Source organism: Asparagus officinalis, chromosome 7, assembly GCF_001876935.1.
Source record: "Asparagus officinalis chromosome 7, Aspof.V1, whole genome shotgun sequence".
In the NCBI taxonomy this organism is placed as follows: Eukaryota; Viridiplantae; Streptophyta; class Magnoliopsida; order Asparagales; family Asparagaceae; genus Asparagus; species Asparagus officinalis.
In genome coordinates, this window is record NC_033800.1 from 111,338,018 (window position 1) to 111,362,976 (window position 24,959).

The 24,959-nt window shown below is 37.2% G+C and overlaps 1 protein-coding gene across 1 annotated transcript in view; it reads right to left on the bottom strand.

Annotated features, from left to right (window-relative positions):
* LOC109848912 (5'-3' exoribonuclease 3-like) overlaps positions 509-24,959 on the bottom strand; it is a 31,220-nt gene continuing 6,769 nt past the window's right edge. The window contains 18 exon segments of the mRNA XM_020418634.1: positions 509-1,485; positions 1,575-1,654; positions 2,645-2,720; positions 2,802-2,906; positions 4,155-4,312; positions 4,403-4,477; positions 4,561-4,601; positions 4,681-4,757; positions 4,833-4,961; positions 6,461-6,531; positions 7,082-7,177; positions 7,585-7,698; positions 7,848-8,198; positions 22,907-22,993; positions 23,136-23,213; positions 23,701-23,865; positions 23,957-24,106; positions 24,395-24,457. Of these exon segments, the coding sequence (XP_020274223.1) occupies positions 729-1,485; positions 1,575-1,654; positions 2,645-2,720; positions 2,802-2,906; positions 4,155-4,312; positions 4,403-4,477; positions 4,561-4,601; positions 4,681-4,757; positions 4,833-4,961; positions 6,461-6,531; positions 7,082-7,177; positions 7,585-7,698; positions 7,848-8,198; positions 22,907-22,993; positions 23,136-23,213; positions 23,701-23,865; positions 23,957-24,106; positions 24,395-24,457 (2,673 nt within the window). The 3' untranslated portion in view covers positions 509-728.

The window sequence follows — 24,959 nt, forward strand, 5'->3', positions numbered from 1 at the left end:
TGCTTACAAATAGCAATATTTATAATATTCTTTCCCTGTTAGACAAATTCAAATTCTAGAGAGCTAACCGAATTCGAATCCGATCACCATAGCATACGATTAAATTAGGTTCATTACCACGCCTACGGGCCAAAGAAAACCCTCTCCCGGCTCTTGGCTGGTGCTTATGAAGCGATGGGGTCACCAAGTTGGAAAGCAAGCCCCATGCCAAAGATATATTTTAACTCTTTATGATGGTAGAGATTTATCTAGAAGAAGCCCTATGCCAAAGATATATTTTAACTCTTTCTGATGGTAGAGATTTATCTAGAAGAAGCACAAATGAATAAACGACCAGGAGAAAGAAACATTTGATATTACTCGGCAAGTAAACAAGTAATAAACAAATACATTTGTTTCACGACCAGGAGAAAGAAACATTTGATATTACTCGGCAAGTAAACAAGTAATAAACAAATACATTTGTTTTCTCCCCCTACTATCATAGGTCAGTAGATTACTCGGCAAGTAAACAAGTAATAAACAAATACATTTGTTTTCTCCCCCTACTATCATAGGTCAGTAGATTAACATGAAGAAAAATAAAGTACAATCTCTGAAGGACTATCTCTGTTATGCAATTACACTGAAGCTGGGATCTAGGATACAAATAAATGTACTAAATCGATGATGATGAAACTAAGATGGGATGATACAACACAACAAGATGAACAATGCTAACAATGTTATTAGAATCGACCATGTCCATGTCTTGCCGGAGGTCCTCGGCTGGATCCGCTTCTATTCAAAAAAGATGAAAACCGATTATTTCCTTGTTGATTATTATTATTACCATAACTTCTACCTACAGGAGAAAGCTGAGCGCTTAATGGTGCTCCTCTCCCAGAACCATGCCAAGGCTGCCATTGCTGGGCTCCATAACCTTGATATCCCCCATAAACCCGAGGTTCATTCTGGACATATGGCCCAGCTACAGGTATTTGTACAACTGGCTGAACATGAGGACCTGCTACCGGTATTTGTACAATGGGTGGTGGTGGAGGATGACCAGTATACCCGTTACTTTGTTGGTAGCTCTGCGCAGGGCCAACTCTTGCGTTACTTTGAGGGTAGCTCTGCGCTGGGCCAACTCTTCTAACGCTTCTAATGTCTTGTTGTCGGTCTCTTCTTCCATAGTGGGGATTATTATTATGAGATCTGTTGTATTGATTTCTTTCAAAATGTGAATGTCTTGATGCAGAAGCTGACAAGAAACGTGCCTGATTGTAATTTACTTGGACTCCTGCAGTAGGTTGCCATTGCATGTGGCTAGCTCCATGGTGAGGTCTCTGGTTCAGCTGATGATGTCTACCATTAGGATATGGATGAGGAGGATATCTTGACTCATCAATGTTACGTTCTCTGTGCATCTGAAGGCTGTTCTTCACAAGCCGATGGGCCACTTCACCAAGTTGTCGACCTGAAATAGCTCCCGGGGGGTTTTGTCTGCTGAATAGAATTGACATGAATGAAATAAGTAACATCATTTGGGGCTACCTAACATAAGGTAAGCTTATCAGTTTGATCCTCAGTACCTTCCATTTTCCATTGGCCTCCGGCCAGTGTCTTCATGCCACAAAACTGGCGGGAGCTTCAAATCACCACTGGTAACAGTCTACAAAAGAAACATGAGAGAGAGAGAGAAGTGAGGACTCATGTAAACCAATGAACGATGTGAGAAATTTGATATTGCCCACCCTCAGTGAAAGATCTATAGCACATTCAGAATAACTACATCTATGCTATGATAAACAAAGAAAAAAAATTTTGAGCTTGCATTATCAATACCACAAACCAATTATCTATATACTTCATGGTCCGAAAAACTACAGAAAGCATGAAGTGTAGTATAAAGCTGGAGATAGAAGTAGCAGGGAGAGGAGCCCTTCAGATGTTTATAGCCACCTATACCATGTTCCCAGCAGGAACGCTGGAAACATGAGTAGAATAAGAAGGCTCTAAACCAATTCAAGAGATGGAAGAATGCTTCTTCAGAGCACAGGTCAATAATGAAGCAGTGACAGTTGCAGAGTGACTAAAATAAAAAAGAAAAATAGACTGGAACAATATCCTGGTAATACAGCAGTTTGCATTCTAAGATAAGAAACAAAAAGGTAGTGCAAGTTGGGAAAAGTACAATGTGAAAAATATGGAAAAGAAAGTAATCCTCAGACTCCTATCACACTGGCCGTCAACAACATCAAGGAAGAGAAGTACTTTCAAGAACTAAACTGGCAAAGGTTAACAACTTGACGATGATGAGTTTCAAGCAGATGAGTACCAGCCAGTTACATGTGTACAAACTGATCGATCAAAAGGAAGAAATAACGAGGGAAAATTTTCAGTTCTACCATTACCTATATGAATGGGAGAAAAAGAAAATTTCTCAGAGAAAACTGGAGATTCTACAGATATTTAACTTACCCTAAATCATAAAAATAATAGCATACCAAAAAAAGTTTCTAAGATATAACCACGAAAGTTTGAGGATATTTGTATATATACTTTTCTAAGATCTTTAAAGGTATATTAGAAGTATATCAAAAGGTAAGTGTCAATTCAAAACAAGCAAAGGGTATTCCTAAATTTTCAGGATGATGCATACCTTTTCTGGGAAGATAACCCCTGGAAGCGGCCGAGCAAAGTGCTTATGTGCATCCGGGAGTTTGTATATAGAACATCTGAAAAAGGTAAAATTACTAATAAATTGCTTTGAATGAAAGCAACCTTGCTGCACATAAAAGACTACATAACTAACTTACATGACTTGATTGTCCATTATATCTTTCATTCCCTCGACAGGAGATCTAAAAACTGGAGGACATGGATCCCCATTACAAAGGGATAGATATCCGTTCATCCCACCACTGCACATAAGTAAAATTATAAGCATACAAAAAAGTGAACAATTTGCACTTCAGTTCAGCACATTTGTTTACATCAGTGGACCATACAACACAAATAGGCAGCAAGAATGCAGCAAAAAGCCAAAAAAAAGTTACGAGCATGGAACCAGAACCAAATTCCTAACCTAAATTAAAAGGAGAATCTTGTCCTGTCCAATTTAATCAAAACTAGAGATTTTGTTTTCAATTCTTAGCATGGAACCAGAACCAAATTCCTAACCTAAAGGACTCAACTTCTTCCTATAACATTGATGCCACCAAGGGGCTTCAACGGAAGCATCACCTACGCGTATTCCCCCTTGACAACTAAAAAGTTATGAGCAGCTCCGTTCTCACATCTCTCAGCCTCTACCATCCAGCTTGTCACCATTGCTGTGCAACGGAACACCCTCTCACCCACCCTTCAGCCTCTCAAGTCAGGCTTCTTCTCAACATTAATGCCACTTAGAAAAGCCCCTTATTTTCCTATCCAATCTCTAGATACAGCCTGTTCCATTATTCTCAATTAGATTACTCTCCAAGACCATGACATCAACCCCTGAGTATTCTTTGTTGATGTCCAAAAATTATTATTTTTCATCCCTTATCTCGTCACTACTATGTCTAACGTTGTGCCTGGATTTCTATCCTACACCATCAATCTCCTGGCGATTGGTTTTTTCTCTATTATGTTTAAGGATTCCTATGCTGTCATTGAGCTCATTAGGTTTGAAGTTTTCTATCCATCTCACCAGCAGACAATTTTTCAAAATTTGTACTTCTTAACCAGACTCTCAATTGTTGACCCACCGTTAGTTTAAGAGAAATGTTTTAACTTAGTACTTTCCCTTCCTATAGTTCTTTCAATGGGAGTTATCATTTCTTACGACATTTTATAGATAGGCTACAATATGTATGTGTGGTATTATTCCTCCTCTATACACACGCGAGCTAGGAGAGAGCTTGACCACACAACAGACCGATGGTAAACACATTTGTATAAAGGGATGGAAGAGAAGGATTAATACGAAGAGGGTAAGAACTAAATGATGTTAACTTAATTGGAGAGAATTTGGTGCAGATTAAGGATACGACGCTGATTTTATCAATCAATGCAAAAGTGATCATGAGATTTATTCCAATTAGACTGCATGAAGCACTATTCAAAAGACAAAATAGAGCATAGGCAACACTTCTGATTATGTACAAGGTTAAGTATGATATGCATACCTGGAAACAGGATCAATTTTCACTTTAATGTTGTCTCTTTCTTTGTCTGAAAGTTGCGAGAATTGGTTGTTGAGAGAAAATATACAAGGCGAAAGAGGGTGACATAAGTTAATAAAAAGCATGTCAAACAACACACTGTTTCGCCGTGCCTCTTCTTCCTGTATCGAATGCAAAATGGTTTAGGCAGTGAAATTTGAGAACGTTATAAAGTACGTGCTTGCAGTTAGATCACTGGGTAAGTAACATACCGTTAAAGTATGCTCTAATTTTTTGATCTCATCAAGTAGGCGACCCTCGTCAATAAAAGGTAGTTTCGCAATACCCTTCAAGTTAAAGAGTAACAACTCAATCAAATGATCACGAAAAAAGAAAGAACCTCTACATGCAGGAAGTAAGAAAACCTTACCTGCCAAGCAAACCTCTTCCCATTCATGTCCACCTCAAAGTCTGATAATAAAGCAAAAGAGTTAGGCTCTAGAAGAGCAGATAAGAGGAAAAATCAATACACATGACCTACAAAATATACCAGTTGGATAGAAATCAATAATAGGCGAGTTTGGATCGGTCATCAATTTCCTGTAATGGATAGGAAGTGCATGGGAACTGCAAATGCCCCAACTAATTAGTAATCAATGCACATGTGTGCGTGTGTATCAAAAGAAAATTATCAAATGTCACCTTGCAGCAGGAAAAACACCCATTAACTGACTGAATGGTTTAAAAGGTGAACCAAGTTCGAAGCTAATTTCCAACTGACTCAAACCCTTCAGGTCAGAAGCAAAAGGTGCATAATGATAGGGGTAAAACCTGAGTATAATAAAGGATATCATCAGCTTCAGGTCAGAAGCAAAAGGTGCATAATGATAGGGGTAAAACCTGAGTATAATAAAGGATATCATCAGCAAAGCAGAAGATTCATTTTAAAAAACGAAATGACATTTACTTACCTATAGTTTATTTTCATGTAACTTACAGATAAAAACTGAGGAATGAAATAAAAATGCACCAGTTCGCTAATCTTCTCAGCAGTCTAAAATGAAGGAGAAGAAAAGGAAACCGAAGGAAATGGCGGAATTGATTTTAAGATTTATCAAACCCTATCCAAGAGCACTCACAACCTCTGAAGCACGGATTCGCCCCCGGAGGTCACGAATCCGTGTCCGACTCGAATCGGACACGGATTTGTCACGACACGAGCACGACACGTGTCGGACACGGTCAATCCGTGTCTGACACGGGTCAACGGTCAAATTAGGCTCGGACACAGATAAAGGAGCTCGGACACGGCTCGGATTCGCCGAAGGCCGATTCATTCGGGTTGTGGGTTTGGTTGTTAAAATCCAACCCGAACCGTTCGATTAAAAAACCCATCCTTATTTCTCAAATCTCACGTTCGATTCGATCCTCAGCTGACTCAAACAAAAGAAAAAACCCTAACCCTAACTCTAATCCTCTCTCTCAATCTATCAGCTCACTCCCATTCGATTCGATCACCTCCGTTGTTCCGACCCGATCCCGCCGACCGCTTCGCTGTTCCGACCCGATCCCGCCGACCGACTCCTCCTTCCTCCGACTCCTCAAGTCCACTCTTCATTCCTCCTCCTCGTCCAGCACAATCACCATCACTGTCATCATCATCTCCTCTGGTTTTTGAGTTCGAGCAGCAGCCCAACGTCATATTATTATCATAAATCTGATGGAGAAAGTTACAAATAATATATTTTAGATTGTTATTTTGTGATAGATTCATATTTTAGATTGTTAGTTAAATTTTATAAATTTTTCTATATATAATAATAACTTTAAAAAAAAAATCTCTGTCGTATCCCCGTATCCTTTTTTTTGGATTTTCCTGTATCCGTGTCCGTGTCGTATCTGTGTCCCGTATCCGTATCCGTGCATCATAGCTCATAACTAAATATAACCATTGTAGCCCTTTGACTTCAAGATAATAAAGAGTGTGCATAAACTCAAAAATTGGATCATACTATTATATAGCCTACTTCGATCTAGACTTATAGCAGACATGATGATGTAATACTGAGATTTTCAATTTTGTCAGATGCTTTATTTCCAGTTTTTACATGTTTAGATTTCTTCCCTACAGAGCAAGGTTACCATGAACATAATAAAAACAAGAAACAAAGAGTTATTCATAGATCGAAATTGGCAATCTGCACCATAGTTACGTTGCATAAGGCAATTTAGCGTTCTACAGATTTATCAATATAAACCATGCACGTTCCAAACATCAAGAACGCCTATGTGGATTTGTAGATTGAAACAGAGAGAAGAAAGAAACTCACCATTGCCATGAACAGACACCTTCATAGTAATAGTGCATAACCCAACATAAGCCTTCTGTATACTTCAAAACCTAATGAAACATGAAACACTAGATTTAGTCTATCAAATGATTTCACAAAATGGTACTTAATAATTTGAAGTTACACGACAAGAAAAAGAATAAGATATGCTTGCAGACAAGAATTACCAATTGAGCAACATTTTCCAATCGTACAAAAATGAAGTTAATCAAATTTGATTAATACAGTCATGAGCAAGACAGTTTTCACTAAAAACATTAGGTCAAATACATTTTAAGTTACACGACAAGGAAAGAGCAGCAAGATATGCTTGCAAGAAAAGAATTTCTTATTGAACAATATTCCCCAATTGTACAAAAATCAAGTTAAACAAGTTAGATTAATACCGACATGAGCAACAGATGATTTACATTTCAGTATTAGGTCAAATATATTCCAACTAAGTGAGAATGATAGCTAATGCCTCCATTAAAAACTTCCTTGAATAAGTAAAGAGCAGACAAAACTTATAACTAGTTTAAAATACCAAAAAAATAAGGTAGACAAAATGGAAAACAAACAAGACAGAAGAAATGTTTAAGATCTTTGTAAATGACTTACAACATCTCTCCGAGTTGATTCTATTTCTTCAGGAGAGGCTGCAGCAAACTTTTCTTCATAGTACCTCTGTTTCCATCCTGGCTCTCCCAGTTTAACCTGACAGTATGTGTGCAACATGTGTAAGCAATAATGACAATGTTTTTCCAAAGGAATAGCTCCTTCACACTGACAGTAAAATCCATATGCAACAGAATTGGTCTTAAATATGTTAATACTGCATAGACTTATAGTAAGAACATAGCCCATAATAAAACCATCAGTTTATGACTTGACTGTCCCCAGTAAAGTAAATAAGAGCCCGTGGCTCAGAAGAGTAAAAAATGTATGTGTGTATTTAGAAAGAGAGATACATGGTAAGTAGATGACTAAAATCCAACAGTTAACAGATAATTAATTTCATCTATAATATAGATCAGCATAATGTGAATACAATAGACATGCTACCATTTTCTACATAAAGGAGAAGCATTAATCTAGCCAAAGTATACAGTTAAATTGCAAACCTTATCTTCTTCTGGATTCTCAGACTTGAAAAGATCAGACTTCTCTCGGAGTACTTCCTTGAGCTTTGCTTTCAGGTCCTCTTTATTTTCCTGTACATCTTCATTTTCCCTTTCCTGGAAGATGGAAGAAAGAATTATAATCACAACCTCAAAAAACTTGGATGACATACACAAATGATTATAAACCTGAAGAATGCTACACGAAACTGAAGAAATCAATCAATCAAATTTAAATGTTCCCTCTTCTAGAAAGATAAAATTACTTCTATTTCCAGAATATTCTCAGCCTCGACAATAGCAGCACCCACTGATGCACCTTCAGAAGATATCCGTGCAACTTTTTGCGCTCGGGAATTTGTTTTCTTGCTGCTCTTTTTCCTATTTTCTTTGGCCTTAATGTCTAGTCCAGACATTGCAGTCGTAGCTTGTCCAATTTGGTTGTCTTTTCTGACAGAAGATCCATTTTGTTGATAAGGTGAGGGAGAAGCGCCAGAAGCAAGTCTTGAACCCTGATAACGATTAATGGGAACTATATGGTTGGGGCGAACTTGCGGATCTACATCATCACCCCGCTTTGCTTGAGCTTTATCACGCTTGATTCTATCTGCATGACGCTGAAAAAGAAAATTAAAGAGATTAGAAAGAAAATGAATCATCCCCTAGGAATTTAAATCACAGCGCCAGAAACATAACAAATTGTTACAGTAAAAAGAAAAGAAAGATTAGTATGAAGCACCACAGCATTACAATTCATAAAGAAGGCTTAGCAAAAGTATCATGTTAAGAAAATTACTTATCACATACTTTATATATGACCTACCTAGCTACCACCTCCCCCACCACCATCCTCTCCCCCACCACCCTACAATAAAGAATCCCACCAATATACATGGGATTCAAAGGATAGTGATTATGCCACGCCAGTCTTCCAAAACCAGTTTCAGACTTCATTTTTATTACCCAAAAAGATAATTAAAACCTCACGTTAATATTTGTACCTAAGCCTTAGAAATACCCAAAAAAATATAATCTAACCATGCTTGTTGAAATATAAACGTCAGCGAAGTGAGCTTCGAGGTCGGGGAGGCGAGCGACGAGGTCAACGGAGTTAGATGGGAACATAGATCTTGAGCTCGATGGAGTTCAAAGAGGCTCGGAGGCTCGGAGAACAGCCGCACAGAGAGGGAGAGAGATTCACGAAGGATTAGGGCTGAACTTGAAGTTAGAAACTTCATTTTATTGTCAAAAGCGGGTCAGGTCGGGTCGGGTTTAAGAACTCACTAAGTAATAGCCCATTACCCAACAATTCAACTCAAAACTCACGCCGATAAAGCGCGTGATAAAGCCGATATTTTCAGCCTCCCTAATCGGCGGATAAGTGCCTTTATCGCCGATAACTCGTCAATAAACTCATAAAAACGATAACCGATTAAAAATCCTACTTATCCTAGCGGAAAGCTCCCAAATCCGATAACTCGGCGATAATATCGGATTATCGGCCGATATTTAAAACCATGCACATATGTTTTGACTCCAGAAAGATTGGTTTATGGTCCTTTTTTTCTTTTGTGTGTGCACGTGTGTATGCTCTATAGGAGCTTGGCGGAGGTACAGGTGCTTTCCTTGTAGAAATAAAATCAGAAAGTAAGGAGAAACATAGTAAAAGAAACTACAGTTACTCATATCCATCATTCACAGTGCTTCCTAATTGTATACAGCACTACTAATATCTCACCAGCTGCTCTTATATCCATCATTCACAGTGCTTCCTTATTAATGTATACAGCACTACTCATTAAAATCTATAAACAAAACTTTCTGAACATAACTTTTTGCTCAAATACAACACTTTTGAAAATGGTAACAAATTATAATATAATTTCTTATAAGTTATACAAACATGAACAACAATGTTAACCTGTCCTTTTATGGTATCAGTTCTCCTGAAAACTGTGCTAGAAGAAGACAATGGTTACTCAAACATACGAACGAATGAAGAATGGACTAGGAAATTGAGAGAGAGAGAGAGAGAGAGAGAGAGAGAGATGAGAAGGATTTAATTATGGTAGAGTCGCATCATTGCAAGCTCAATGCCTAGCTGTAAGACCAATGAAGGAGGGCTAAAAAGAGACGATGAGAAATGAAAATAGAGAAGGGCATGGACATGTAATAAAGGATCAGATGAGATGAATAAAGAGATAATAGAAGGGATAATTGTTGGCATATGAATTAACAATTGTATTGTTGAGGGCAGTAGTAAGCACCAAGCGTGGTAGTATGATTGCCGTAGATGCTACAAAAAACAGTAATGTTACACTCATAAGGGTCAATTACTTGGGAACATGACCAAAATAGTTTTATCAAAGTATTTACGAAAAGATATTTGAGTCTACTAACTGGATAAATCCCAAGCAGGAAAAACATAACAAGTTTAACTAAGCTTTAAAACTAATGCAAACTTCAAATATTCGAGCTATATCCATAATCTAGAGATAGTTTAAGTACAATATTTATGTCGATAACTATTGAAGAGGATTAGCAAAAGAGGCATATTGAAGAGTTTTCTAAGACATGCATACTAGTGCCTAGAGAGTGCACCTAACAAGCCATTGGGGAACATATTGAAGAGTTTTCTAAGACATGCATACTAGTGCCTAGAGAGTGCACCTAACAAGCCATTGGGGAACATATGAAACAAAGTTTGTACGTTACAATTAGTAACTTAAGAACACAGGAAAGGTTTATTATTTACAGAAAGGAGCCTCTTGTCAGAAAAAGCTAGCCTATACCACAAAATGAGGTCCATTCAGAGCACAAGTCTCCATGGAATCGAGTCAAATTTGTAACCAGTTTCAACCTTAAAACAACTATCTAAGCTGGTCCATAATTCCTAGCAGAAAATTATGCACAAATCTTCAAAAGCCAGGCTTTGTAGGAGATTCACCCTTTTTTTTCGGGATACAGTTTAATATCATGCAACCAAGAAGCAGCCCTACACCACTCACCTCAACTAAGAGAGTAGCCTTAGAAGAAAATAAAAGATGATATATTCTGTAGGAATTTGACAGAAAAGCACAAGACTTTTTTGTAATTTAAACTTTTGAGGATGTTTCTACAATTTTCAAATATTAAGGGTGTTTATTGCAAATTTTAAACTCGGTGAAGGTTGCTGTTAATATCCAAATTTCATGTTTATCATTTAAAGTTTTTAAATGTCACAGTGTTTTGTGTAATTTTAAACTTTTGAGGATATTTTGTGTAAATTTTGGAACTTTTTAGCTTTTTCATAACGCTTCATGCATTAAAGTATGTTAGCCAAGTAAGATTCCATATATCATGTTTGTTATTTTAAGTTTTGAAATGTTAATGTTTTTGTGTAATTTTAAACTTTAAAGGGTATTTTGTGCAATTTTTGAAAATTTTTGATTTTTTAATACTTCATGCATTAAAGTATGTTAGTTATGTATGATTTCCTTACCTTAATAAACTAATATCGTGAAATTGTTTCATGTATTTTATTTATTTATTTTTTAAATTGCTGAGATATAGTTTGTCCATGGGGAATTAGGTTAGGATATAAGTATGATTAGATTAGATTAAAACTTAAATAAAATATTCAAAATAGTAAAGTGTAATATTGACCGTGGAAAGTTTTTCCTAAACTCATGCTTTTAAAGGGAGTATGATACAGACATATACATGTGTGTATGTGTGTATACATATACATATACACAAGGTTATCGATAGCGGATAGCGTCGCGTAGCGGTGAGGCATCGCTAAGGCTATTTCGGGCTATTGCGACAAAATAGCGATAAAAAGCGCAAAGTCAAATAGCGGTCTAATTCAGATATATATAAATATAAAAAAAATCTAAAAAATCTAAAAGTACATATTGGATGATTTAAAGAGATCCTAAACATGAAATAGACATGTAACCATCACGTAATACCGAAGATGACTGGAGGAGTCAAAAAGTCGTCGTCTTCGAGAAGAAGAGCTTAGCGGTGACAGGACTGTCCTAAGAGGAGCTCACGGTGAAGGAGGTTAGAGGAAGTATCAAGGTAGGTGCCAGAGACTCTGAGAGGTGGTAGGAGTATGCTGAAAATCACTAGAGACGGTGGAATGCAATGGTCAATGATTGAGTTTAATTAAAAAAATAAGCCTCAAACCACTTTTAAATAACAGTCAAAAAGCAAATTTCGAATGCAATCGCTCACTATTTACCGTTATGACACACTATTGTCCGCTTTTGCGAACAAACATATTCCGTAATATATCATCGTTATTGTGCGATAGCGTAGCGGGCGATAGCGTCGTGGGAAGGGACCGCTAACGCTATTAGCACCGTTATTGCGGGGCTATTTACTGCTATTTATAACAATACATATACTACATACATACATACATACATACATATATAGCCTACTTAAGCCAAGGCCCACAATTATTTTTCTTATGGCAAGCTTGATTCCTAGGCCCATCTACTTACTAAAAAAAATTTTGAAAGGCCCAGATAGCTTTAAAGGAAGAAAAAAAAGAAAAAAAAAAGAAAAAACAAGAAAAACCCAAGCTCCCCAAAAGTAACTGCCCAAATCCTCTATTGCGGGAATACCTCATGAAGTGGGGAAACTACCGGGAAAGAAAAACAAATCGGAAACTAAATCCCTCAAATCTTGGGAAATCTCTAACTAATCTTATCTCTATTTCATGAACTCTCCTTCAAAACCCTTTCTTTTCTCTACCGATTCTCTACACCCATCCGGAAAAAAAAGGAGAAGAAAAAGAAGGAGAGAAAGCATCAGTTACAGTTGAAGAGAGAAGGACATTTGATTTGGAATTTTTCTTGGGTTAGTGTTCTGACCTATTACTAGGCAAATTGGCAAGCATCTTTCTAGCCTTTTCCTTGTTTCTCTTTTTTTTTCTTATTTTGTTAGAGTAGGTAGTATGAAATTTGAGATTTAGGGTTAATTGAGGCTTTTTGTAGTTGCTTTGCATATCGATATTTCTAGGAAACTTCAACGATTTGACATGATTTTGTGATTTGTATCTCTCATTAGTTTTATGATTATGTTTACAAATGATCTGCACTAGCTAGTTTTCGATTCTGACGGTTACACGTTCGACATATATGGAAGTTTCCGCCATGGTGTCAAATTTTACAGTCAGAGATATTTCATTAGTTCCAAGTGTTCATCTCCTTGCTTGTTTTACGAATTCTGTAAGTTTCATTCTTCTAAATCAACTTCATATCTTATTCGTTTGATCCTGATCTTTAGTATTAAAGATTGTTCCTCTAATCTTTTAGCACACGATTAATAAATCACAGATTAGTTATGTTTATCAAGGTATAATGGCTTGTTTCATTAGATTTAAGTTAAGAGATTATTTAGGTGATCTTCATTATTAAAGATTGTTTCTCTAATCTTTCAGCACACGATTAATAAATCACAGATTAGTTATGTTTATCAAGGTATAATGGCTTGTTTCATTGGATTTAAGTTAAGAGATTATTTAGGTGAAGATGACATAAGCTCTAAATAGGTGAAGATGGCATGAGCTATAAATAGAATTGAAGTTTATGTCACTCCAAGAACGTTAATGGCATGAGCTATAAATAAATGAAACTCTATAACCAACTATTTCTACCTTTGGTTTCTTACGCCTCTATACAGCTATATGCGGTCATGCATATAGATTTTTTTTCCCTCGTTTGTGTAATTATTATATTTCAGGTTTTTGGAGGTCTTGAATGTTAGTGTATATATAAACCGCTATTTACCTGTAAATAGTTTTTTTTTAACAATCATTTTCAATAATATCTTTTAGACATGAACAGAGCCTTCAGTCTATTATATATATGGTTTATGTAAATAATATGTAATACAAGATGTTTTAACTACTTTAATTATTTCCATCATTTAACAAGTAAATGCTTTTATATGCAAACTTATCTTATACAAATATGAGGTAGATATTCAACTCTTTTGTTTTTAAAGTTAGTCCATAAATCTTTTAGCATCGAAATAATTATCTGTGATAGTTTCCTCTGTGTTTTAGTTGTTTTAGTGCATTCTTAATGCTGCAAATTGTACTTAAATAAGTGTATTATAACTACAGTAAATGATAAATAAACTTTTTTTTCTTCTACCATAAATGATGATAATATTTATTAGTTACATATGTTATGTTTTTCAAACTACAACCAAATAGAAATATTGGGTATAGTGGTTAATGGACTTGGTTGCTATCATAAGGGTCACGAGTTCAAATCTTTTGACTTTTTTTAATGTCATGTTGGTTAATGGACTTGGTTGCTATCATAAGGGTCACGAGTTCAAATCTTTTGACTTTTTTTAATGTCATGTGGTTGATCACCTAGTGACATCCGATAAGGTTGGTTGTGCATGAAGACGATTTCCGTCAAAAATATGATTTATAAATGTGTTTTCCATAGCATAGCTATGCTCTCTATATCGATAACCCGATATGAGATTTTCCTTGGGTATTACTATTGGAGCATCGGCTAGACAATGCATCTATCTTATTAAGACATGTTCTGAACCGTGTTTATTTTTCATAATTTTACAAAAATCGTTCCACGAAAACTCTGTGGTTAGTGCACAACATTTCATGCACAGTCACTTAAATTAAACAAACAAATATGAGATTTAATAAAAAGGGAATTGGACGGAGAATATGAAATGTATATAAGTGGGCTCATGCGCATTCCTGATATCTTGAATTATATATACAAAGGCCAATGGTCAACACCTAACTTGAAGCCGTGTTTCAAGGACGTGTTATAGGAAATCGATTTATATACATGATATTATTCTCTTCTAATTCAAATAACATGTAAAAGAAGAATAACGTGCTTATATGCTCTGTGATAGATGTATTCGCAATATCTACAAGTAGTATTTCTTTTAGTCACATTTAATTTAAATTTTATCTTTTCTTTATACCTGCCACATACACTTGCACGCACACAATTCCTTCATTTTTCATACTTGTTGGGAGTTTTCTGACTCCTCAGGGGTCTGCGCACCTGTGACACCCACACTTTAGTCCCACATTAACTAGTGTGAAAAATTATTAGTGGCTTAAATAGAAAAATCCAAGACCCAAGAACTAGTGTTAACATTTTGACAGTGGAATTTAACCAACATCAAGTTGCTCTCGGTGGGTCCCATAGCTTGTGTGTGCCAACGGGACCGCAGCCCGGGCGTGACAAAATGATATCAGAGCAATTATCAGCCGGAAGTGTAGAGCTAAGTACTATACAGGGCTAAATGCTACACCGTGTGGATGCGCTGGGAGCCACCTCTAGAGCCCGTAGGAGTCACCTCTAAAGTCCACATCGCCTGACAGTAATACTGAGATGTGTCAATTGTCATGACGTGATGACGAGGACGTCGTCTTTGTAAGGAGAAGGGCAAACAAGCGCCCTGCAAGATAGACCTCGGGAGGGAACCAACAAAAGCCTCAAATGGGAGGAGCACCAGCCAAGTGCCAGTAGACAGGGACTTCGAGACCAGCTCCACATCTAACCAACATGTTTGTTATTTTTGTAGTAAGTCGGGACACTTAATGAAGGACTGCAGGAGAGCTAACGAGTTGTGCATAGCATGTGGCGCGACAGATTATCAACTCACCACTTGTCCTAGTAGAGGAGTTTCAGGAGGAACTTCAGGTAGAGTGATAGTGCCAACAGGCCAGACTAGACAGAGTGGACAACAGTTGAGGCCATCACTTCCCATACAACAAGTGATAGTGCCAACAGGCCAGACTAGACAGAGTGGACAACAGTTGAGGCCATCACTTCCCATACAACAGCAGATGTTTCGAGGACATCAGAGGGTCAATAATTTCAAGGCCAGAGACAGTGGAAAGGTTCCTATTTCCAACACTCATACCAGCCACAATATCAACAGTGGCGCCTATGGCAATACGGTCAGCAAGCTCAGCAGCAGCAAAGACAATGTCAGGTTCTGACACTTGCCGCTGAGCAGGCAAACACATCTGGTGATGTAATCATAGGTACCATTTTGGTTTATTCTGTCCCTACGTTTACCATGTTTGATTATGGGGCATCGTACTGTTTTATATCTGCTCAGTTCATTACACAACACACCATATCATGTGATAGTTTAGATGCAAGCTGGAATATCTATACTGGTAGCGGGGTGTTAATGTCTAGTAGGGTGTAAGAAATGCCCAGTGGTAGTTTGTGGTAGAGAGCTATTTGTCGACTTGTTGGTGATTGACACTAACGGGTTCGATGTTATTTTGAGGATGAATTGACTATACAACTTCCATGCGACGATTGATTGCCGACCCAGAAGCGTAGTGTTCAAGATACCAGGTCACACAGAGTTTGAATTCATGAGCGGTAGCAAAGTGATGGTGTAGCCAAAGTATTGAATGGAGTATTAACCTGTATAGAGGAAGAGGAGAAGCCTATAACAAAAATTATCGAGGATTTCCTTGATATTTTCCCTGATGAGTTATCGGGTCTGCCACTAAATAGAGAGATAGAGTTCGTCATCAATCTTATTTCAGGGGTTGCACATATTTCAAAACCACCTTACCGGATGCCGATAGCAGATTTAGAGGAGTTGCGGAAGCAAGTTCAGGAGTATCTCGATAAGAAATTTATCAGGCAAAGTACTTCACCTTGGGGAGCACCAGTGATGTTTTAGTGCCGAAGTCGGATGGTAACCGAAGGATGTGTATTGACTATAGGGAGTTAAATCGAGTTACTATAAAAAATAAATACCCAATTCCAAGGATTGATGATTTTTTCGATCAGCTCAGAGAAGATAGGGTGTTTTCTAAGCTGGACCTCAGGTCAGACTATCATCAGCTGAAGGTGAGGAAGGAAGATATACCCAAGATCGTATTCCGCACACGGTACGAGCACTATGAGTTTTTGGTGATGCCATTCGGAGTGACTAATGCTCCATCTACATTTATGAGCTTGATGAACAAGGTATTTAGTTTCCCAGTATCTCGACCGATTTGTGGTGATGTTCATCGATGACATTCTTGTATACTCCAAGACCAAGGAAGATCATGCAAAGCCTTTACGGACGGTGTTGAAAATCCTACGGAAGGAGAAGCTCTATAGGAAATTGAACAAGTGTGAGTTCTGATCGGAGCAAGTGTCCTTCCTGGGACATGTAATTTCAAGAGCAGGTATCTCTGTGGACCCGAAGAAGGTTGATGCGATGTTGAGATTGGATCCACCTACATCTGTGGCAGAAGTATAGAGTTTCTTGGGGATGGGTAGATACTACAGAAAATTTATAAAGGATTTTGCTAAGATTGCAGGACTACTTACTAGGCTAACTCGGAAGGAGGTTAAGTTTGTGTGGACTCAGGACTGTTAAGCAGCATTTGAGGGTTTGAAGAAGAAGTTGACGACAACACCAGTTTTGATAATTTCGAATGAGTTAGCAGGATTTGTAGTGCACACAGATGCTTCTGGTTTGGGTTTAGGTTGTGTTCTGAACTTCTGATACAACATGAAAAGATAGTAGCTTATGCATCTAGACAGCTGAAGACGCATGAGAGGAACTATCCGGTTCATGATCTAAAATTGGCGACGGTTATTTTTGCATTGAAACTATGATAACACTATCTTTTAGGGCAAAGAGTGAAGGTGTACACAGATCATAAAAGTTTAAAGTATATCTTCACTCAGAAGGAGCTCGACATGAGGCAGCGCAGGTGGTTAGATCTTATGACGGATTACGATCTTGATTTACAATATCACCCAAGATAAGTTAATGTGGTGTCAGATCATTTGAGTAGGAAGCCTATGGCGATGAGACTCACCAGATAGTGGGAGTTGCTAGCTGAGTTCTGACATGAAGATTATATTGCCTGGAATAGGAAGACAGTTGATGAGTTTGCATTTACAGTCAACTCTGGTGGACCGGATCAAGCCTACCCAGTTCGAGGATGCTCGGTACCAAAATTTAAGAAACAAATGAAATCTGGGAAGAGAACTGATCTACAGATACATGAGGATGGATCCCTACGATTTTGTGATAGATTGTGTGTGCCTAGGGGTGAGGTCAGAAGAGAATTGTTGGAGGAGGAGCACAGTTCAGTGCTTTCTATTCATCCAGGGGCCACAAAGATGTACCGGGACTTGAGGAAACATTACTGGTGGCCAGGAATGAAGATGGAGATAGCCCGATTTACATCAAAATGCCTAATATGTCAGCAGATGAAGGCTGAGCATTAGAGGACAACCAGGTTATTGCAGTCCCTTCCTATTCCCGAGTGGAAGTGGGAACATATTACGATGAACTTTATCACAACTCTGCCGAGGAGCCAGAAGGGAAACAACGCAGTATGGGTAGTAGTATACAAACTCACCAAGTCGGCTCGCTTCATACCATTTCGAGTTGGACAGACGACGGAGAGTTTAGTTGAGTTGTGCATGAGGGAGATAGTACGCTTGTAGGGATACCAGTTAACATTATTTCTGATAGAGACGATTTTTATCACTTTTGAGGAGCTTACAATAGTGTCTTGGGACTAAACCGAGTTAGAGCACGGCTTACCACCCTCAGATAGATGGACAATGAGAGAGGACTATACATATTCTGGAGGACATATTACGGGCATGCATGTTGGATTTCAAAGGCTCTTGGAAGACCATTTATACTTGGTGGAGTTTTCTTATAATAACAGTTATCGGGCCAGCATCCAGATGGCACCTTATGAGGCATTATATGGAAGAAAATGTAGATCTCCTACATGTTGGGATGACTTGGGAGAGCGGCGTTTGTTAGGTCCTGAGATGATAGTACAGACTGTAGACAAAATAAAGACAATATGGGAGCGCCTTAGGTCGGCTCAGGATAGACAAAAGAACTGGAATGATGCTAAGAGAAAACCTTTACAGTTTTAGGTTGAAGAGCATGTTTTTTGAGGATATCCCCAACCAGAAGAGTGATCAAATTTGGCAGCCGCGAAAAGCTTAGTCCACGTTACATCGGTCCTTTTGAGATATTGGACAGTAGAAGAGGTGGCATACCGTCTCGTTTTGCCTCCGTCTTTAGAGGGAATGCATGATGTGTTCCACGTATCACATCTTCGATGATATGTGCGAGATGAGACTCACGTCCTAAATATCACAGAGCTTCAGATTTGGACAAACATATCATATGAGGAGCGACCAATGAAGATTTTGGACAGACAAGAGAAGATCCTCAAGAATAATATTATCCCTCTAGTATTGGTATCTTAGGTACACCATGGACCTGGTGAAGCGACATGGAAGTGAGAGGATAAGATTCGTCAGCGCTACCCACATCTCTTTGCTATGAATAATACCTAAGTCTCTTTTCAGTCTTAATTTAAATTTTGAGGATACTTTTTTTTAGGTAGGTCAGATGTAATACCCAAGCATACTTAAGCCAAGGCCCACAATTATTTTTCTTATGGCAAGCCTGATTCCTAAGCCCATCTACTTACTACATTTTTTTTTAAAAGCCCAGATAGTTTTAAAGGAAGAAAAAAAAGAAAAAACAAGAAAAACCCAAACTCCCCAAAAGTAACTGCTCAAATCCTTTACTGCGGGAATACATCCTAAAGTGGGGAAACTACCGGAAAAAAAAACAAATCGGAAACTAAATCCCTCAAATCTTAGGAAATCTCTAACTACTCTTATCTCTATTTCATGAACCCTCCTTCAAAACCTTTTCTTTTCTCTACCGATTCTCTACACCTCGTCTGGAAAAAAAAAGAGAAGGAGAGAAGGCATCGGTTACAATTGAAGAGAGAAGGACATTTGATTTGGGATTTTTCTTGGTTGGTGTTCAGAGCCATTACTAGGTAAATTGGTAAGCATCTTTCTAACATTTTCCTCTTTTCTTTATTTTTCTTTTGTTTTTGTTTTTTTTTTGTTGACAAGGGAACCCTGGTCAGCACCTCCACTTAAACTCCCTTTGGAGTCCGCCGCATCCCGGTTCGAATCCCCCTAGTCCCCAACAATCCGCAGGGAGATACCTCTTAAGTACCAGAGGGCTCATCCCCAGCATGTGGGCGAGCGGTGTGTGGACCGGGCGAGACGCGAACCAGAGACAGCGGGTCGAGCCGCTACTGATCAAGTAAACCCCGGGTTTCCATCCTCACCCTAAGACTAAAGGAAACCAGGTGAATGCAGTCACGAGGATTCGAACCTTGGCCAACAACGGGCACGTGGCCTGGGGAGATCTTCTCCCCCATAGGGAGCTGCTAACCAAGATTAATTGAGATTTAGGGTTAATTGAGGCTTTTTGTAGTTCCTTTGCATATCGATATTTCTAAGAAACTTCAACGATATGACCTGATTTTGTGATTCGTATCTCTCCTTAGTTTTATGATTATATTTACAAATGATCTGCACTAGCTAGTTTCCGATCCCGACGGTTACACGTGCGACATATATGGAAGTTTCCGCCACGGTGTCATTAGTTCCAAGTGTTCATCTCCTTGCTTGTTTTACGAATCCTATAAGTTTCATTCTTTTAAATCAACTTCATATCCTATTCGTTTGATCCTGATCCTTAGTATTAAAATTGTTTCTCTAATCTTTCAGCACACTATTAATAAATCACAGATTAGTTATGTAACTTATGTTTATCAATGTATAATGGCTTGTTTCATTGGATTTAAGTTAGAGATTATTTAGGTGAAGATGGCACGAGCTGTAAATAGGTGAAGATGGCATGAGCTATAAATAGAATTGAAGTTTATGTCACTCCAAGAACGTTGATGGCATGAGCTATAAATAAATAAAACTCTATAACCAACTATTTCTACCTTTGGTTTCTTACTCCTCTATACAGCTATATACGGTCATACATACATATTTTTTTTCCTCATTTGTGTAATTATTATATTTCAGGTTTTTGGAGGTCTTGGATGTGTAGTGTGTATATAAACCGCTATATACCTGTAAATAGTTTTTTTTTTGTAACAATGATTTTCAATAATAACTTTTAAACATGAACAGAGCCTTCTGTCTATTATATATATGGTTTACGCAAATAATGTGTAATACGAGATGTTTTAACTACTTTAATTATTTCCATCATTTAACAAGTAAATGCTTTTATATGCAAACTTATATTATACAAATCTGAGGTAGATATTCAACTCTTTTGTTTTTAAAGTTAGTCCATAAATCTTTTAGCATCGAAGTAATTATCTGTGATAGTTTTCTCTATGTTTTAGTTGTTTTAGTGCATTCTTAATGCTGCAAAATGTACTTAAATAAGTGTATTATAACTACATTAAGTGATAAATAAACTAATTACTTTTTTTCTTCTGCCATAAATGATGATAATATTTATTAGTTACATAAGTTGTTTTTTTTCAAACTACAACCAAATAGAAATATTGGGTACAGTGGTTAATGGACTTCGTTGCTATCATATGGGTCACGAATTCAAATCTTTTGACTTTCTTTTAATGTCATGTGGTTGATCACCTAGTGACATCCGATAGAATTGATTGTGCATGAAGACGACTTCTGTCAAAAATATAATTAATAAGCGTGCTTTCCATAGCATGGCTATGCCCTCGATATCGATAACCCGATATGAGGTTTTCCTTGGCTATTACTTTGGAGCATCGACTAGACGATGCATTTATATTGTTAAGACATGTTCTGAACTATGTTTATTTTTCATAGTTTTACGAAAGTCGTTCCATAGAAACTCTGTGGTTAGTGCACAACATTTCATGCACAGTCACTTAGATTAAACAGACAAATATGGGATTTAATAAAGGAGAATTAGACGGATAATATGAAATGTATATAAGCGGGCTCATGCGTATTCCAGATATCTTGAATTATAAATACAAGGGCCAATATAGCCAATACATGACTTGAAGCCGTATTCCCGAAACGTGTTACGGGAAACCGATTTATATACATGATATTATTCTTCTCTAATGCAAATAACATGTAAAAAGAAGAATAACGTGCTTATATGCTCTGTGATAAATGTATTCGCAATATCTACAAATAGTATTTCTTTTAGTCACATTTAATTTAGATTTTATCTTTTCTTTATACCTGTCACATACACTTGCATGTGCATAATTCCTTCATTTTTCATGCTTGTTAGGAGTTTTTTGACTCCCCTGGAGTTTGCGCATTCCAGATTCGGGAACCGGTCTTTCTTCGCAGGATCGAGAGTATTTCGAGGGGTAGGCTCATCAGCAGTGATCACTGTTTATTCTATCAAGTCTCCACTTTATTTGTCTTAGGTAGTTATTTAATTATTTAATTGTAACTTTTCCTGTAATCACCTATGGTTCTCCAGACTATGATGTATTTTTTCCCTTACTTTGGATAGTTGTGGACTTGTACTCTTGTAGTAGAACTCAGTCTTTTCAAAGATTTTTTATCTATTTATTTTCTTTGTTATCTTAGTACATGCTCTATGGTGTAGTGTTGGCTTTATATCTGTATACAGGATAATCTAGAGACGTGAATGTAACCGTAGGGTTGCATTGCCGGCCATGTCACGTTCCAAGTTATTATAATTTGGGACCGGGGCATGACAGTAAACAGGGCAAATTAGAAATTAAGAATTTGTAAAACACGAAAACAATTTGTACTAAAATCTAATTAAGAGCAATAAACATCAAAAAAAGGTTTTTACCACAATGAAGCGAAGGGAGAAAATACAACTTGCTTCCCGTAGCTAAACCTCTTATAGAGAGACTAAGCTAAAAGAGTTCTAATTAAGCACTTATTCATAAGATACACACCCCCTAACGCACCCGCTTTTCACCCACACATGCACCCTAATGAACCCGCAACCGCGAGTGCACACGAGTGTGCATGTTTATGTATAGGTGTGAATATCATTTTCCAGAATAACTCACAATATGGCAATAAAAGTAAACCTCGGGGCGCATTTGGTTAGTTTGTATTGCATAGAAATGGTTGAAAGTATGATTGCCACTAGGCAACCCTGAAGGAGAGCAAACCGATATACTTTCCACGGAGGTGTAGAGAATAAGAAAAGGAAACAATAATCACAACATAGAGTATCATGGTACTTGTTGGATGTATAATTACTAATGCAAATATTTCAGAAGTGTCACGGTCGAATTTATAAATATTGAAAATTTCAAAACTGGTATTATGCATGAAGAAGCATTTTTGACCTGATATTATGTCATAAAAATTAACAACCTACATAATATGCGCTGAGAAGTAAAAGTGATTCTACCCAAATACAAGTGAAATATCTAAATACACTACTAAGGATATATATGAAAGAAGAACGTCAAGAATCGGACCTGGTGCAAGCGGGCTCTTTTTTGAAATATCCTATCCTCATATGACCCAACTGCCTGAATAAAGTGTTCGACTCTGCTCAAATTCAGCTAGCACAGAAAAAGAAAAGATGTAACTAATCAAGGAGAAGTCTCAGAACAACCAGACAAAAAACTGTGGTTAATTTTAGCAGAAGAACTTATCAAATATAGATAATTACAAGCGCACTAACGAAAAATGAAGACAAGATACCGTGCATCCATTTGTCAAATATCCACCCATCGCCCTAAATTCCTTCTTATAGACAGTCATTAGCAAGTTTATTGCACCCTGTCCACAGAATACAAAGATAACAATAATTTTATACCACAGTCAAACATTAATTGCAAAAAAATATCGGCCAACAATCTAAGGGGAAATCTACAAATAAACTATATGGAACTTAGGCCCCATATGGCACGAAATGAATAATAATTTGAGGTACTTCTATGGAGGTATAGAATGTAAATCGACCTTTGATAGACCCACTACTTCTAAACTCCAAGTTGTGATGCTTTTTGGCTTAAGAATGGAGGTATAAGATAAATTTCATTAACATCAGATTTCAAATATTGCTATTGATTTTTGTAGGTAAAATTAAGATAACTGAAGTTACCTCAACCCAAGAAAATTTCCTAAACAATCCTACCTCCAATCAGCTTCCAACCAAGGCTTGAAAAACGAACATTGAAAGAAAATAATAGCTCAATAAAACTAAATAAATTTGGGGCCCTAGGTGGAGATTTTTAAATGTAAAAAATGGATAACAATTACAGACCTCGCGAATTTCCAATGTCGGCATATGAGGAAGGAAATCATTGCCGACAAAGAAACACATGAAGATGAAATCATCAACTATGTGCTCAAAATCAACCTCAAAAGGGGGATTAGGAAATCTAAACTCGTATTCTAGATACTCTCGAAGAGTCCAGATGTGCAGAAACTGCAAAACAATGAAGAAAAAAGAATCAAGCTTTTACATGGCAAACACATGAAAGGCATACAATGATTAAACTAAGTCTTTCAAAGCAAACCTGGTAAGGTTTTTTTGCAACAGCCACATCATCACTTTTCTCATCAAACTGACCAGATTTCCTTTTTGCATTTCCTTGGCAGTCTGCTGCTAAATGGCCCAATTGTCCACACAGAAAGCACTTATCCTGCTGGCTCGGATTGAACACAACCTAACAATTAAAAAAAATAAGTGTAAGAGATCAATGTTGAAAGAAAAACTCAAAAAGATGCCATGGAGAAAAATATAAGACAAGTAAATTTCCATCCTTTTTCAGCAAGAACTAAGGTGGGAGCTCGAAAAAGATGGAACATGTGCACATACTAAAGAAAGGACAAAATGAGCAACCAAATAAAATACCAAAAAATATATGGAGAAAAATAAATGGGAAAAAGTGTTTGACACAGACTATAATACTTTCAGCCATGAAACATCTATTAAAAATTAAAAACAAACTAACCTCCCTCAATATCGAAAAATGCACTTCATGTGTAGCCAAAGCTAACATGATTAAGTCAGCATCCTGCATAAGCACAAATAATAATAATAATAATAATAATAATAATAATAATAAAGAAAGAAAGAAAGATAATCAGGAAACATAAGGAAGAATATAAACTTCAATAAGAACAGAAATTTGACAAAACAGGAACAGTGATCATGAAAAGAAAGATGATGTGTGCCCATCAACGTCATAGAAATAACCACTTTAAGCGATTGAAGAAACTGTGCGCTAAATTTATGTTTTTGAAATGGAGCACTTTAGTTTACACTAGCATGGTTGAGCATACAGAATAGTGCTCACAGAAGGAAATGATAATTCAACATGCAACGAGGTATTGCTTTACAAAGAGAAAGCGATGCCAGAAAAAGAGAAGAATAACAATCCTCTTTCAAATGTATAACAGATCATATATAATGATGTAAAAAGTGGACTTGGCAACTGTCTAGGCAGTGCAACCTCCAAGTGGGCTTCCAGTGGGCCATCAACATTATGCAAACAGATGTTTTAATCAATTAAAGAA